This window comes from Heliangelus exortis, chromosome 7 (genome assembly GCF_036169615.1).
Source record: "Heliangelus exortis chromosome 7, bHelExo1.hap1, whole genome shotgun sequence".
In the NCBI taxonomy this organism is placed as follows: Eukaryota; Metazoa; Chordata; class Aves; order Apodiformes; family Trochilidae; genus Heliangelus; species Heliangelus exortis.
The window spans coordinates 33,828,499-33,843,498 of NC_092428.1; the positions used below are offsets into that span (position 1 = coordinate 33,828,499).

The following is a 15,000-nucleotide window of genomic DNA, read 5'->3' on the forward strand; positions in this document are numbered from 1 at the left end:
GACAGAAGGGTGGTTTGAGTGTCTCCATCCCTGCTGCCACAGGACACCAGTAGGGTTTGGGCAGGAATGTTCTGGGGCTGTAGTGAGGCTTCCTCACAGACTGGTTGGGGTTGGAAGGGAACCCCCCCTGCCATGGTCAGGGACCCCTCCCCCAGCCCACGTTGCTCCAAGCCCCATCCAACCTTCAACACTGCCAGGGATGGGGCAGCCACAGCTTCTGGGGGCAACCTGAGCACCCAGGGGCTCAGCACCCTCACACTAAAGAATTTCTTCCTCATGTCTCATCTCAGTCTTCCCTCTTACAATTTAAAGCCATTCCCCCTCATCCCATTCCCTCCAGGCCCTTGTCCAGAGTCTTTCCCCAGCTTTCCTGGAGCCCCCTCAGTCCCCAGATCCCATTTTGCCGTCCCCAGGGAGGTTTTGGTGTGGCTGTAAAGTCACATCAGGTCCAGATCCCAGGGCTGCAAGGAGAAGCCCCAAAGCTCCTGGGTCCCTGTGGTGACACATCCCACTTGGATCCAGGGGTGAAGCCAGGAGCAAGCTGAGGCCGAGGTGGTCCATGAAGAGGAGATTTTTGTTTAAATCACCATTCCCATATCCAGCCTTTAACAAGCTGCTTTTGAGGTCGCAGTTTATAGACTCTCATTGCAGTTAATTATAGCAGCAGGTTTTTTTGGAAACAGTGTTTTTATTGGTTTTATTGATGTGCCCTACTGTTTTCCCAATCTTGCAATTGGGTTCTGCTTGGTTTCCTGGGAGAAGAAAAGCTTTTCTCCCTGATTCAGAAGAGGCAGGTGAGGGGTGATGGGTGCAGTTCCCCAGAACCTCCAGAGAGGTGACCCATGGCTCTCTTCTGGGCTGCCAGAAGAAAACAAGTGCTGGCAAATGTTCATCCCAGTGAAGGAAAACACTTGGTGTTTCTTGTTCATCTTCCTGTTGTAGGGTTGTATTTTTGGGTTTGAGGTCTAACTGGTAAGAAGTCAATTCAGATTTTTGTTGGGTAATGGCATTTCAGGAGAGGTGCTGCCCATCTGTGTAGGAGTCTCCAAACCTTGTAGAGACAGAGGTCAGGTAATACCCCAGCCCCTGCCCTCTTGGAAGATCCTGCATGTTGGGCATGAGATGAGGCCATGGGAGGTCCCACAGGAGATGCTCAAAGGGCAGAGAGTGCATTACACCTGGCCTGGGAAGTTGGTTTGAAAAATGGCCTGATGAGTTGAATTCTTAAGAGGTTTCTGATTTATCTGTGTCTTAATTCATTTTAATAGGATGGAGTATCTGCAGGTGCTGTTGATTATAATTCTTGGTGCTCACTTTCATCTGGAACTCATGCACGTCAGAGTGGACATCCAAAGTCAGAGCCCACTTCTAATAATTCAGCCTTAAGTTTCCTCCCTCCATTTCCCTCTGCACGTGGCTCTTGCAGTGTAAGGATTGTAAGGTGCATTTCAACTGCTTTAGGTTTTGTGTTTTGGTGTGTTTGGTTCTTTTTGGTGATGTTGGTTCTTTTTTCTTAATCCATGCATACTTTGGATTAGATCTGTCTTAGATATGTAGAAAAAAAAAAAAAAAAAAGTAATTTTTCCTTCAGTTACCAGTTGGCAACTGGTTTATTACTAGGGGCAGGCTTCTGAGCAGAGCTTTGGGTAGCAGGTGATGCTCCATGGCAGCTGCAGAGGGCTGGGAGATGGTGAGGAGAGCTTGGGAGGTGATGAGGAGAGCTGTGGAGAGTGCCCTGAACCTGAGGATCTGAGTGGAGAAGAGGAGGGAGCCTGGTGTGTGGTTTGAGGGTCCCCTGCAGCCAGCCCCAGCACGGTTAATTGCCTGTGATAAAACCGACCTCGCAAGTCTGAGGGGAGAATTCTTTTATATAAGAAAAAAAAAAATGTTTTGTAACAGTTTCTTGTAAGTGCTAAAATTAACTGACTTTCTTTTAACCTAATTATGGGTAGAACTGATGATATCACCTATGCTTAATGTTGCCTAGCAGCTTGGGTGAGAGCGTGCTGCTGCTTGGAACTTGGCTGAATTTTTTGCTTTTTAGGAAGCATTTCATGTGAAGCATCTGCTTGATTGTTGCTGGTTGAGGATCTTTGGGGCACGGGCATGATTTCCTCCATTCTCAGTCTGGAACCAGTTGGTCCTTTATAAATGAGACGATAACCAGGAATTGAGTTGGGGGTTTTTTTTGTTTTTTTTGTTTTTTTCCTTCCAGAGGTTCTGCTGTCAAACCTGCTGATTTGAAACAGAAATAGTTATGATACTAGGAATATTTTTATTTTCCAAATTTGGCCTGGCTGTAGGCCTTAAAAAAGTTTCATTTGTTGAAGAGTTAAGTCTCTGGGGAAGGTCATCTCTGGGCTGTTTCTGGAGCTGAGCACAAGGGTGTTACAACTTCGTGGTGCTGATGAGCCCTATAACTATCCATAGTTTTCCTTACCTGTCTCAATGACTTCTGATAGCATGAACTAGGTAGAAATGTGCAGGATGAAATGTGGAGAGAACAGGAATTAGTCTGGAAAATACATGGTTGGGATACAGGAAGAAAGCAGTACCTGAATTGATGGCCAGCACAGAGATGGACCATGAGGTCATGGTGGACCAGATGGTCCAAACATGGTGAGGATGGGTGGTGGCCAGGGTAGAAAAAAGCTTAGAATGTTGAAACTGGGCATTTAAGGAGAGGGAAGGAGGTTGGCATGGAGTGGATAACCAGGCAGGTATTGAGAGACACAGCAGAAGTCTGAGGTGGATGAAGCACCGTGCTTGGTGGTTGTCCTTGCACGTGGCCGTGGTTGTGACAGAGCCCTTTGTTCCTGAAAACACAAGAAATACATTCAGGAAAAAAGAAGCCAAGGCCACACATGGCATTGTTTTCCTCCAAGGTGTCCCCTGTGTTCCCAGGCAAGGCTGCTGATTGCTGGGCTTCCTCCATGGCCTCGCAGTGCCGTGTCCCAGGGCAAGGGCTCGGTTGGAGTCTGTGTCTCCCCATATAGGATTCCAATCAAAACTCTAATGGTGCAGGGCAGCGAGCAGTGCTTGGTGACCTTCAGTGCTATCACTTGAATCTTTGGGGCATTGACATTGATTTTCCTTGTCTTGGCATGTGAAGACAGGAGTCTCACTCCCTCCTGGAAAGGGTTTGCTGGGACACACCGGGAGCAGAGGAGAAGCCGGCAGCGGGGCTGGGAGCGGCTGGGGGCTGCCTGCTGCACAGCTCTCAGAACCAACCTCCCCTTGGTACCTCAGCTCAACACCTTTAATTGCAGGAGGTGGAAAAAAGGCACGGCCGTTTGGATACCGACGTGTTTTGCTCAAGAGGAGCATCTATTTATTTGGAGTTTGTGTTTGATACCCAAATTCTGGCACAGAGGCTTCTGTTTCGGGGCAGCGCTTTAATGCGGAGTTTGTGGCCGGTCGGATCCATGAGAATTTAAATCCTCCAGAAGAGATAAAAGCAGAATGGAGAAAATATTGCAGAGGTTGAACGACAATGATTAAGTCTTGCTCCATTCTGAGGTCTTGTACTCCTCCATAAATGCATTGATTTTTTCTTAATAGGTCTTAAAAGGAACCGTGGTGGGGGTCGTTCGGTGAGAATTGGGGTGTTATTTCTGTTTATTGCAGCTCATCCTTTTTTTAATCTCTTACTACCATCACGCAGGCACTTCATTTCTGAGGAGCTAAATTAAACTATGTAAGGATGTGCTCCTCCATGAATTTTAAACCTAAAAAGCTGCTTTGTTCGTTGATTCAGTTGTGGGGAAAAAATGCACCGCAGCCATACGGCTATTTGAACTCTTTATTTGCCACATTTACAATATTAATAACACTGTTTCTAGAAGTTGTCACATCAAGTAAAAGATCTTCATTCCAGACTGTCTTTTGGGGCCAAATTGAGACTGGATGCATGCATTTAATAAATTGTAGTCTCAAGTAGTCATTTTTGTAAATAATTAGCTTTGGTGGAAGAATAAGTTAGCATATTGTATGCATCTAATGTTGCAAATGTACATACAGCAAACTTTCCTATTAATCAACAGTCAAGCACTGTAAGTTGAGTCTCATACATAATGAATTGTTCTTAAACCTCCTGGGTTTCATTGATAGAAAAATAAGAGAAAACACAAGTGTAGTAAGCTTTTGAATAAAATTTAACAAGATTGCTCTGCATCCTGTAATCGTTTCGTAATCATTAGAGACCAGATAATTCATCTGCAGTTTTGGGGTGGCTTTAGCCTTCATCTATCAAAAACAGGCTATTTAAAGGACATTTAGGTGTTGATAAAATGCATTTTTATTTAATTTTACAATAAAAGCTTCAGTAAAAATGCCAGCTAACCCTCTGTTTATTATGTAAAGAAAAATGCTGCACGGCTGAGTCTTGGTTTAATGCTAATTTTTGTGTTCTAATCATTATTGATTCTTCTATTTGAAAAGCAACACACCAGATAAATGATTTGGTAAGGCAAATGTATAAAATACATAGGTATAGGAGAGACACTCAGCTTTTGCTTCTCAGTGCAACTTTTTACAGGGTCCTGACTTCTGGTCACTTTGCATGCCCGAGCATTGTGTGGAGTTGTCTGCAGGCACCGCTGATAAAAAAGAAAATGCCATTGAAGAACAAAACAACAAAAACCTACATAACCTTTTAAATCATATTTGCCCCTCGTATCTTTTCCGTGACAACCTCTCAGATCCTAGAGGATCAGCAATGAATTATCCTGCAAATGTTAAAATTTGCTCTGACGGAGGAACTTCTTGCAATTAACTCTGCTGATGACCCTGAGCAGGGAGATGCTGGATCCTCATCCTGCTGTGCCCCAGCTGAAGGATGCCCCAGGCTCTTGCTGGCAGGAGACATCCTCAGCTGATGCCAGCTTTGGGGGGTGGTCCCAGAGGGAATATCCCCAGTAGCAGGTACCAGGAGGAGGGACATGGAACAAACTCACAGGCTTGTCCAGTCCTTGGGCTGCAGCGTGGCATCTCTTGGGGAAAATGACCCAAGGACTCTTTCTTCTCTTTGGTCTCAAGTCCCTGAGAGACCTTCTGCTCCTGGCTGATCCTCTGAGGACTGTTCTGTTCCTCAGGTGACTCACAGAGGAATTGTGGCTGTGTCCTAAGCTCCTCAAAGTGGATAGAATTTTACTGTAACCGGGCAATATTCCTAAAATACATTTCCCTCTCCACCCATGGGCAGGTTCCTTCTTAAGATAGTTTTCCATAATCCTGATGTCAAAAAAATGTGGCGTTTTTGGTGGGTTTTGTTGGATTTTTGTTATTGTTGTTAGTTTGGTTGTTTTTTTAATCAATTTCTTCTTTTTTTTAGCTCTGGCATGAGGGTAAAAACCACTGATAAGTCCACCCCCTCTCCCCCTGGTGTCTGACACTAACTATCTCAGCAGTCTCCAGCAGAACCATGGCTAAATTGCTGTCAGCTCCCATCAGGAGCTGCGGCCGCCGGGTCACGTCAGGGCCCATTTGTTAGGGGCAGGACTCTGGTCTTTCTCCCTTGACAAGAGGATTAGTGTGACAGCCACATGGAGCTCCTTATGGACAGTCACCAAACACCTCCCTTAGCTTGGGCTTCAATTACCCAGCAGGACAGCTGCCGAGGTGCAAATGACATCTTGTTGGGTCCTGGGTTTCAGATAGAAACTGCCCATGGGTAAAGCACAGAACCAACAGCCCCTTGGCCATCACCTTCGGTGCTTTATGGCCACTGCTGGTGGCTTTATGGCCAGGAGCAAGTTCCTTCCTTGGGGATCACCAAGGGCAGGACATTAGGTCCCTTTTTGTTGGTTTTTCATGGCTAAAGATTCAGCACAAGTGGCTGGAAGGACTCGTAGCTATTTTCATGTGGTGGCATGCAACTAACTTTTTTCTTGGCCATCTTGACATCAGAGCTGCTCAAAGGTCAGTGCGTGGAGCAGAGTGTTCAGAAACCTTCCCAGAAGCCTAATTTGGAGCAGGGGATTTTCACATGAGGGGGAAATTTCCCACACTGGAACTCATCCACTCTCCTTTTCTTCTCATGGATGGTTTGAGACCACTCCTGCCTTGCCTCTGGAAACATACGTATGCTTTAGTTGGACCAAAGTGTGGCTTTGAAGCCTGGGAAAATCCTTTAAAAAGCAGCTGCTGTTTTAAGTTTCCTTTTTAATGCCAAGGTAGTTTGTGGAAGGAGTGCTGCTATGCAGCTTTGGAAAGGGAAAGGTTGGAGCCAGGAGAGGACACTTGTGCATGAGTTGTGTTCATTGTTTTTCCTTTATTAAAGCTGTCAGATTCCTGGGAATAGTCATTGGTGTTTCTAGCCAAGCAAAATTTATATGAAGTTGTTTTTTTTTTAAAGTTTCTTTAACTTTTTGCCAGTTTGAAGCTCTCAGCATAGATGCTGGCAAATTGACTTTATGGCCTAGAGGAAAAGAAGTCAGTGTTCTTAGAAGGCAATTCCTTGTCATCTTCCAAAGTTTTCTTTACCAGAGTGGAGGTGAAAGAATTGTGCCAGTGTCTGGTGTTGAGAGGGTGGGAAGATGGGTGTCAACAGAAGCACCTAGAGGTGTTGAGCAGTGACAAGGCACTGCTCTTAACAGCATTAATGAAAAATAATTTTTTAATTAAGCCTGACACTCAAAAAGTCCTGCCAGGGAAAAGGTGGTGAAAGTGAGGGATGTGTCTGTGATGACAGGGGGAACAGAGCCATGGGTTGAGGGCTGAGGTTCCTGCAGCAAGGCAGCTGCTGGAGTTAATGTTCTCTTGTGGATCAATGGACCTTTATTTCATATACTGCCCATGGAGCCAATGGCCTGCTGGTTAATCTGGGGGTTAAGGGAGAGCCCTGAGCACCAGCCTGGGCGGCATTGCACCTGTTTTGGGGGAGAATGATGGTAGTTTGGTGTCTTTGTGGAGTAGAAGGAAGTTCTGGAGCCTGGCTGCGGGCTTGCAGAGGAGCCAGGAGACAAAGTCCTTTGATTTTATGAGGATATTACAGTCCAAATCATATCCAGACTCTGAAAATGGGAAACAAGATGATGTGAAAAACATCAGGTTACTGTAGTTTTGAGTGGTTTCTATGCTCTTCTGGATAAATGGAGCAGAAAAGTCTACCAACTTTGAGCTTTCAGAGGCATTACTGTATTCCATGGTTATTACATTGTCGTAGCTCTAATAATCCACAGTAAGACCCAGGCATATTCTGCTGAGCATTGTACATGTGCAGAATAATGGATTATCCCTGGTGTTGAGAGCTTGGTTTGGTAGATATCCATACAAAAATATTTATGCTCAGATTCTCATACTTTTTTTTCAGCAAAAAGATTCTTAAACAGCAGAATAACATAGACATCATTTTCATGAAGCAAATTAATATGACTTCAAACCCACACAAAAAAGAAAAATCAAAAGCATTACTTTGGCAAATAAATGGAAAGAGTGAAATAAATCCGCACTTTATTTCCATCCAAGTGGATCCAAAGATGATTCCTCTTTTTTTGTTTTTCTCTGCTCCAAGCCATCATCTCATCTTCCTGTGCAGCTGGAGGGTTTTAATTGTCCGCCTCTGTGTCCCTCCTCTTCTCTGCCACTTTCTAATCAGTAATTATGTGGCCTGCAGTGGTTAACAATTAATCAGCAAATGAACTGGGGCTGGGGGAGATGACAGAGCTGTTTGATCAGGCACCAGGCAAGCAAGGGCTTCACTGCTGGGAGTCCCCCCCGAGCCCTGGCTGGTCCCATCCGGAGGCAGAACCGGGTCCAGCCCACCCATGGCCCAGTGCCTTGGGCTCCATGGGCTCTTGTGGGTCGAGCATGAGAAGGTGTGGGGTCATTTTGCAAAGGTGCCTGGTGGCAAGAGCAGTGCTGGTGTCTTTGATGCCATTACAGGTACATCACACACATCTCTGCCAGGAAAGAGGGCAAAATAATTTTGCTCCATTGCAGCAGGCTCTGGCGTGCTGGAGTTTGATGTGGGTTTGTTCTTTCCCCATTGCAGGGGGGCAGGATTGCTCTGGATTTCTCTTTCTTCAGTTGTCTCAGGTTCTGTTTTGATTTTTCTGTGGTTTTCCCTCCCCTTACTGCTTTGTGACCCCCACAGCCTCTCAGCAGAAGTCTGCTGTTGGGTTTTAGCAGTGTGCTGCTGAGGAGCTGCTTGTGCTGGGGGCTGGCTGGGTTTCCAGATGAGGGGAAAGAGCTGCAAGAATCAGCAAGCCTTCAGCTGTCTCACCAGTGCTGCTGAAGGTGCTGGGGATGAGCTGGCAGGGCTTGCTGCTTTGGCAGTCATCACCCTTCATGTTGTCTCCTTACCCATCTCCCCATCATTTTATTTCGGGTGCATTGGTAAGGGGCTGTTTGCAGGTACCCTGGGATGGGTCCCTGCAGTTTTGGGGGACAACCCACCACCCCATGATCATGTAAAGCACCAGGAGAGCATCACCACCCCTTCCCCAGTTCTGCTTGGCCTCTCTGAAAGCTTGGGAAAGATGGCTGGGGGTTGCAAATCCAGGTTTTCTTTGCTCTCATACACATTGCTCTTCCAGAGGAAAAGAAGGAAAAAAAAACTAGCAAGGGAGAAAGTAGGGTTTTGTTTGCAGGTGCTCCCTGTTCACTCGCTTCTCTCTTTGGTGTCCTGCAAGCAGGAGCTGCCACTGGAAATCAAATGAATCTCAATTGCTTCCTTCCAATTCAATAAGTGGAGGAAAGCAGGAACCTGCCACTGGTGCTGGGAGGAAACGGGGCAGAGGAAGGCGTGGGTGCTGCAGAGAGCAGTTTGCTTCCCTCCTTCCCCAGGGATGGTCCCTGGGGGACAGGACTGTGTCCATGTGGGATGTGGAGAATGAGCCTCACCTCCATCCTCCTGGGAGGCAAAGGGATGCATCGTCCACCATCCGTGTGGGCTTGGGTGGTGTTCCTGCTCCTTGACCTGTGGGCATTTCCCTCTCCCTGATCTTTTGTGATCTTATTTTTACAGGTGTCAGCACCCTTGTGTCATTGTCACATCCCTAGAGGTGATGAGGACACCTTTTTGTTCCTGTAGTTATGAACCTTTTCTCCTTTGTCAGAGCAGACAGAAGATGCAGTCCAGCTCCTGAGATGATGTGTATTTTTCTGCTCATGCAAGGAGCACAAATGTTGATTTTTATAATTTTGATCATAATTTTACCATTTTTCTCTCGCTGCAGGGCAGAGTCATTGGCTGCTTGTGAGGTGTGTGAAGGTGCAGAGGAGATGACAGAGCCCCTGAAGCAGTGCACAGCCTGGCTGCACACCTACTTCTGCCAGCCAGCCAGGACAGCCACCCTGCCCCTGCCAGCCTTCCACCACCCACTGCTCCAGCAAGGTCTGTGCCAGGGACACCCATCCACTCCCTGCTCCCAACACCCAGGGTGCTGCTGCCTCCTGGATCCCCAGGTTTTGGACAGTGGCAAGAAAAATGATGGGGATCAGCTCCTGTGAGTGGGAAGGTTCTCATAGGAGCACAGCTGAGGAGCAATCTGCTTCCCAGTCTGGTTCTTTTTCACTTAAATCAGCTTTTCACCAGCAGCTGGGAGGGGGCTGAGGCTTAGGGCATGTCCCTGTCACCAAGGTCAAGTGCAAGGTCCAGCACATGGGCTGGGGCAGTTCCCTTCAGCACATGAAGGACATGGAGCTGGTGGAGCCAGTCCAGAGGAGGTGATGGAGATGATCAGAGGGGGAGCAGCTCTGGAGCCAGGCTGAGAGTTGGGGGTGTTCAGAGAGGAGAAGAGAAGGCTGCCATGGGGAGACCTTAGAGCACCTTCCAGTGCCTGAAGGGGCTCCAGGAAAGCTGGGGAGGGACTTGGGACAAGGGCCTGGAGGGATGGGATGAGGGGGAAGGGTTTCCAGCTGCAAGAGGGGATATAGAGATGAGATCATGGAAAGAAATTCTATGCTGTGAAGGTGCTGAGTCCCAGGTTTCCCAGAGAAGCTGTGGCTGCCCCATCCCTGGCAGTGTCTCAGCCCAGGTTGGATGGGGCTTGGAGCACCCTGGGCTGGGGGAGGTGCCCCTGCCCATGGCAGGGGTTGGGACTGGGTGAGCTTTAAGGTCCCTTCCAACCCAAACCAGTCTGGGACTCTGTTGGCATGGACTCCTGGCCAGGGCTATAGAAGCATTCAGTGATGGGTTGCATAAGAAAGCTGTGTTTGGGTTCTCAAAAGTTATTCTAGATTCTGTTTGGATTTTTTTTTGTCCAAAGAACAAGTATTGCTACAGAGCAGTTACGCTGCTTGGGTATTTAGGTAAAAACAAGACCTGAGGAAATTTTCTCCTTCTCATTCTCCTTTTACTGACTGTGTTCCTGAAGACCTCATAATAGAAGGCAATCACTTTAAATGAAATAGATCTCATTACTTTTAAAAAAAATATATTAATCTCAGAAGTCTGCTTTTTGCAGTGCCTTCTGGTCTGCCCATGAATGTCATCATTTCCCAGTGAATAAAATCTTCAGTTTAATAGATCAGTTTTTTAATTGTATGATATTCCATAATAATACAGCAGCAAAAAGGGGTCAGTGTTCTCTACCTTACATGAAGTAAGATACCACTGGGTTTTGTATAAACTCCACAGAATATATACTGCTTTTTTTGTGGCTGGAAGCGGACAGACACCACTTCAATCTGGGTGCAGTCTGACCACCAGTCCCTGTGTCAGCCAAGGGTAATTTTAATCCTAAATTCAGTTTTGTTGCACTGTCACCCTCCAATTTTCATACAAACATCCTTTTTATTACCTGTTTAAAAAATTGAAAGTTTTAATGAAACCCTCTGATTAACGTGTGGGATGAGGAGCACTAATGACACTACAGTATCAAAACTGCAAAAATTTCTCATGAAGTTCAGCCTTCTAGGTGATTAAGTTCTCATTTGAGAATGATTTTTTTATTAGCCAGGATGAAATCAAGACCCTTGTTGTGAAAACTTTAGGGTTGGGGTGAAAGTGGATGGGCAAAGCTGGGTGGGAAATAGTTACTGCTGATGTTCCTACCATCTTTGAATAGCATCAGGGGAATTCTGCTTCCCAGATTATCCACCAGAAGATTATAAAACATTTAAAGTAATGCTTTGACTTTCATTAATTTTCCTAAATGGACTATACTTTTCAGCTTGGCTAATGGATTTTTTGGTCTAAGCAAAGCTGCTGATGTTTTAGCTGTTGCTGTGGGGTTTAGCACTGAGCAGGTTTCCCACAACTTATGGTCACAGTTGGTTGGGGACATTGGTCCTTCCCTGGGCAGGCAATGCTGGAAGAAGCTGGAGATCATTTAAAAGAGAAAAATAAGGATATTTGTCATTAGGAAGCTCCTCGAGGGAAAGCAGTCATCCCCCTTGGCTTTCTGGGGGGATGGAATCAAAGCTCCTCAGCACCATCCAAGTGCAAAACCCAAGCAGGAGGTGCCTGGGGGACAGGACATGGCTGGTGGCCATGAGCTGGTGGCCCTGCTGGCTGGGCACTGGGCTCCAGTGGTCCTAGTGGGGTTTGACCTTCTCTGCTACAGACTTGGTGCTGGGGTGCAGTTTTCTTGTTGCAGCATGTGCAGGCCCAGGGGTTTTTAATTTATTTCAGTTATTGGTTCTTGGACTGGGCCCAGGTGTGTGTGTGTTTTATGGGGGGAGGCACGTATGTAATGGAAAAGCTAACAGAGAATTAATTGGCAGGCATCACAATGATGTGATGGCATTTCTGTTCTTACCTTCTCTTAGTAATACTTCCATAAAACAGAAAAAAAAAATTCTTTGGGAGGAATGTTGGGAATACGTGGGAACCCACATTATGTGGAGTAGATTGTACATTTTGGTCTGTCTGTAAGTCAGAATTGCAGTACTGATAAATTAGGAATTGGGTATTTATTTACTTTTTCACATTTGCATTTGAAAGTGCCTTCTCATTTCTCCAGGCATGGAGAAATGCAGAATAAACATCAGTGAGAGCACGAGGATCCAAAGCTGGGGAAGTTTTTCCTCATCCCCCTGATTTCCTTACATGTCTCTGTTTATCAGCAGCTCTTCCAACAAAGCACCAAAACCTCTGGCCCTTCTTTTTTACCCCTCCATGTAAATATGACCACTCCTAGCATGGTGCTTTGTCATTAGGTGAGTTGAGTTCCATTGTCAGTGCTTTTGTCATGACTGATTATTGGATATTTTCTTTCTTAATATCAATTTTTTCTTAATATCAATTTTTTTTTCTTAATATCAATTTTTTTTCTTAATATCAATTTTTTTTTCCTGTGGTAGCACCATCTGAGGACAGTAAGACTTTTGCTGATCCTAATGTCAAACACATTAAGGAGATTTCTCATTAAAAAAAAAAACAAACAACAACTGTAAAGTGCTTTTGGGATGAAGCACTTCTCAGTTCATGGTCAGCTACTTTTCACTGCAGCTACTTTTGTGCCAACTATTAAGGCACAATTCCTTGCAGAGAAAGAAGCAGGATGGAAGAGTGTGGTTGGTGAGCACCTGAAAAGCATTTAGCTGCTTGCTTTGCTTTTCCAGGCTTGTAGGGAAGCACAATACCAGTTCTCCCTTTGAGCACCTTCCAGCAACCCCTGCCTTGATAGTGGAAATATAATAACAACCATTTCATTATCCTATCATGATTTGGTTGCTGTGAGAATTCTGACATTTACAGTTTCAGTGGCTTCTCTTGTGTCTTAAATTTTTCTCAAGTGCCTTTAATTTTCTAAATTACTACTTAATGTGGAAAATGTCTTTAAAAGCAGTCTTAAGAACAGAATTACCCATTTCTCCTTGTAACTTGTCAGTGGTGAAGTTTGAATCTGATGCCATAGCAGAGCTCGAGGTGGGCTCAACACCTCCAGGAGCTGTTGGCTTACTGGCTGCCCAGTTTAGCCTGTGCAGACTTTTATTTTTTTTTTTTAAATGGGATTTTAAACAGAAATTTTCAACCGTTCATTTCATGGCCAATTCTTAATGGGGAATTTTATCCAACACAGAAAAAGTAGCTTTTCCCCAATTCCCTGCAGTGACTTCCAAGTGTTGCACTTCAGAAAAATCCCTGCCTGTTTTTAAGGGAAAGCAATTAATTGGTCCTAATGTATTGGGGTCGTTAGCCCCCTTTTTGCATGAAGGGTGAAGATTGTGTTGTTCTGAAGGCAGTGCAGGAGTGGCTGGTTGGTGGCTGTGTGGAGTGGCAGAGGCAATGGGCAGTGCTCAGCTGGGAATTTCCTGCCTGTCCCCTTTGCTGGAGGAGGGCAGAGGCTGCAGAGAGCAGAGGGTCCTGTGCTTGCAGACCAGATGGCTCATTAGAGCCACAGGAGCAGAGGAAATGGGAGGCACACAAGGAGTTCTCCTTTGGCCAGGGACAAGCAGCAGCCCTGGGGCTCTGCTCCTTGCGTGCTGTGCCGTGCCACACCGGGTGAAGTCCTTGAGCTCTGTGAAACCATCCCTCTGTGTCCCTGAGTCTGAAGCTGCTCAGGGGGCCCTGTAACAAAGGGGTAGACCTGAGGCAAAACCTTACAGCTCATAGGATCACAGGATTGCTTGGATTGGAAGGGACCTTTAAAGGCCACCTAGTCCAGCCAGCTGCCACGAGCAGGAACATCTTCAACTAAATCAGGTTGCTTGGGACCTTGAATGTTGCCAGGGGTGAGACATCGACCTCTCTGGGCAGCCTTTCACCATCCTCAGTGTAAAAGATTTCTTCCTAGTATCTGGTCTGCATGTTGGCCTTGCAAAGCAGAGGCAGAGAACCAAGAGGATGGGGGAGGAACAACTTGAGGATGGGGAGTGGGGAGAGGAGCCCTGGCAGCAGGTTGGTAGCTCCCGTGTGTAATGGATGTTGGTCACCCAAGAGGGAGATTGATGGGACACCCCGTGATGGGAGCAGAGTCTGCAAAGAAATGGGTGGGACCAACACTCTCCCTTCAAAATGACTCCACTCAGTAATTCCTGGCAGCCTTCTCACTCTGAAACTTGAATCAGTAGAGAACCTGCCAGAGGACAGCAAAGCAGGCTGTAAAGCAGCTGTTAGAGGGGTAGTAGAAATCCATAAATCCACCAGAACTACCAGGTTATATCTATATTTTGTGGAATTGAGTTGTGCTGTTGGGTAGCCTGCTGAGGAGGAGGCAAGGCTTGCCCTTTCCTAGACAAACACAAAATGTCATTCTTGCCATATTGTTACCTTGCTGTTTGTGAAATTATCTTAATTCTGTTGTAGAGATTCTAAAAAAAACAAAAAAAGAAGAAGAAGAAAAAAAAAAGTTGGGAAATGTTTCTGACTTTCCCTTTTTCATTCCTGCAGCTTCATAGCTTCATCAAGCATGCAAATACATCTCTATGTAGGCTTTTAGAAAATGATGTTTTAAAGGAATATGAAATAATCTGCTGGAAGATGTTAGTACTTCACATGTCTGGACATGGCAGACTCAAGTGCAAAGAGATGACAAGCTTTCATATTTCTGTCTGCCAACACAAAATTCAAATTCCAGAGACTGGTGCTGCCTTTTATTACCATTTCATCTGAGAATAGTTTTGATAAGCAGAACGTCACTGTTTTGATAGACTTTTAGTGGATTTTTACAATCCAGTACTTCCCTACAGTTTTCTTCAAACAGAAACCAATCCTCTCCAGCCTTCAGAAATGAAAACAGCAAAATTCTAAACTAGCCCAGTTACTTTTAAATCTCTAGTTCTTTTTCTAGCCTAGTTGGCTAGGCAAAAAAAAAAACAAAACTAAACAAACAAAAAAAATTAAGAAGAAATATTTATAAAACTTCTTACCCAGTTTTTCTTAATTTAGAGCAAATTTCCCATCGTTTCCAGTGGAAGCTGGCATGAGTTTAGGTGCATGTTATGGTGTACTCTTTATTCAAGTCACTGTTCATAGGATAAATTGCCAAATATCAGCCATTTCTGACAATTAAGGCCCTTTGGGGTCCAGATGTCCTTTTTGCTCCTGTTCCTCTCTTGGGATATGGGCAAAACAATTTGGATGTGCTGATTCCAGGGACTTTGTCTGTC

The 15,000-nt window shown here is 45.5% G+C and overlaps 1 protein-coding gene across 1 annotated transcript in view; it reads left to right on the forward strand.

Annotated features, from left to right (window-relative positions):
- MGMT (O-6-methylguanine-DNA methyltransferase) overlaps positions 1–15,000 on the forward strand; it is a 122,627-nt gene that overhangs the window by 85,039 nt on the left and 22,588 nt on the right. The window contains exon 4 of the mRNA XM_071749686.1: positions 9,180–9,337. Within this exon, the coding sequence (XP_071605787.1) occupies positions 9,180–9,337 (158 nt within the window). The remainder of the gene's footprint in view (positions 1–9,179; positions 9,338–15,000) is intronic.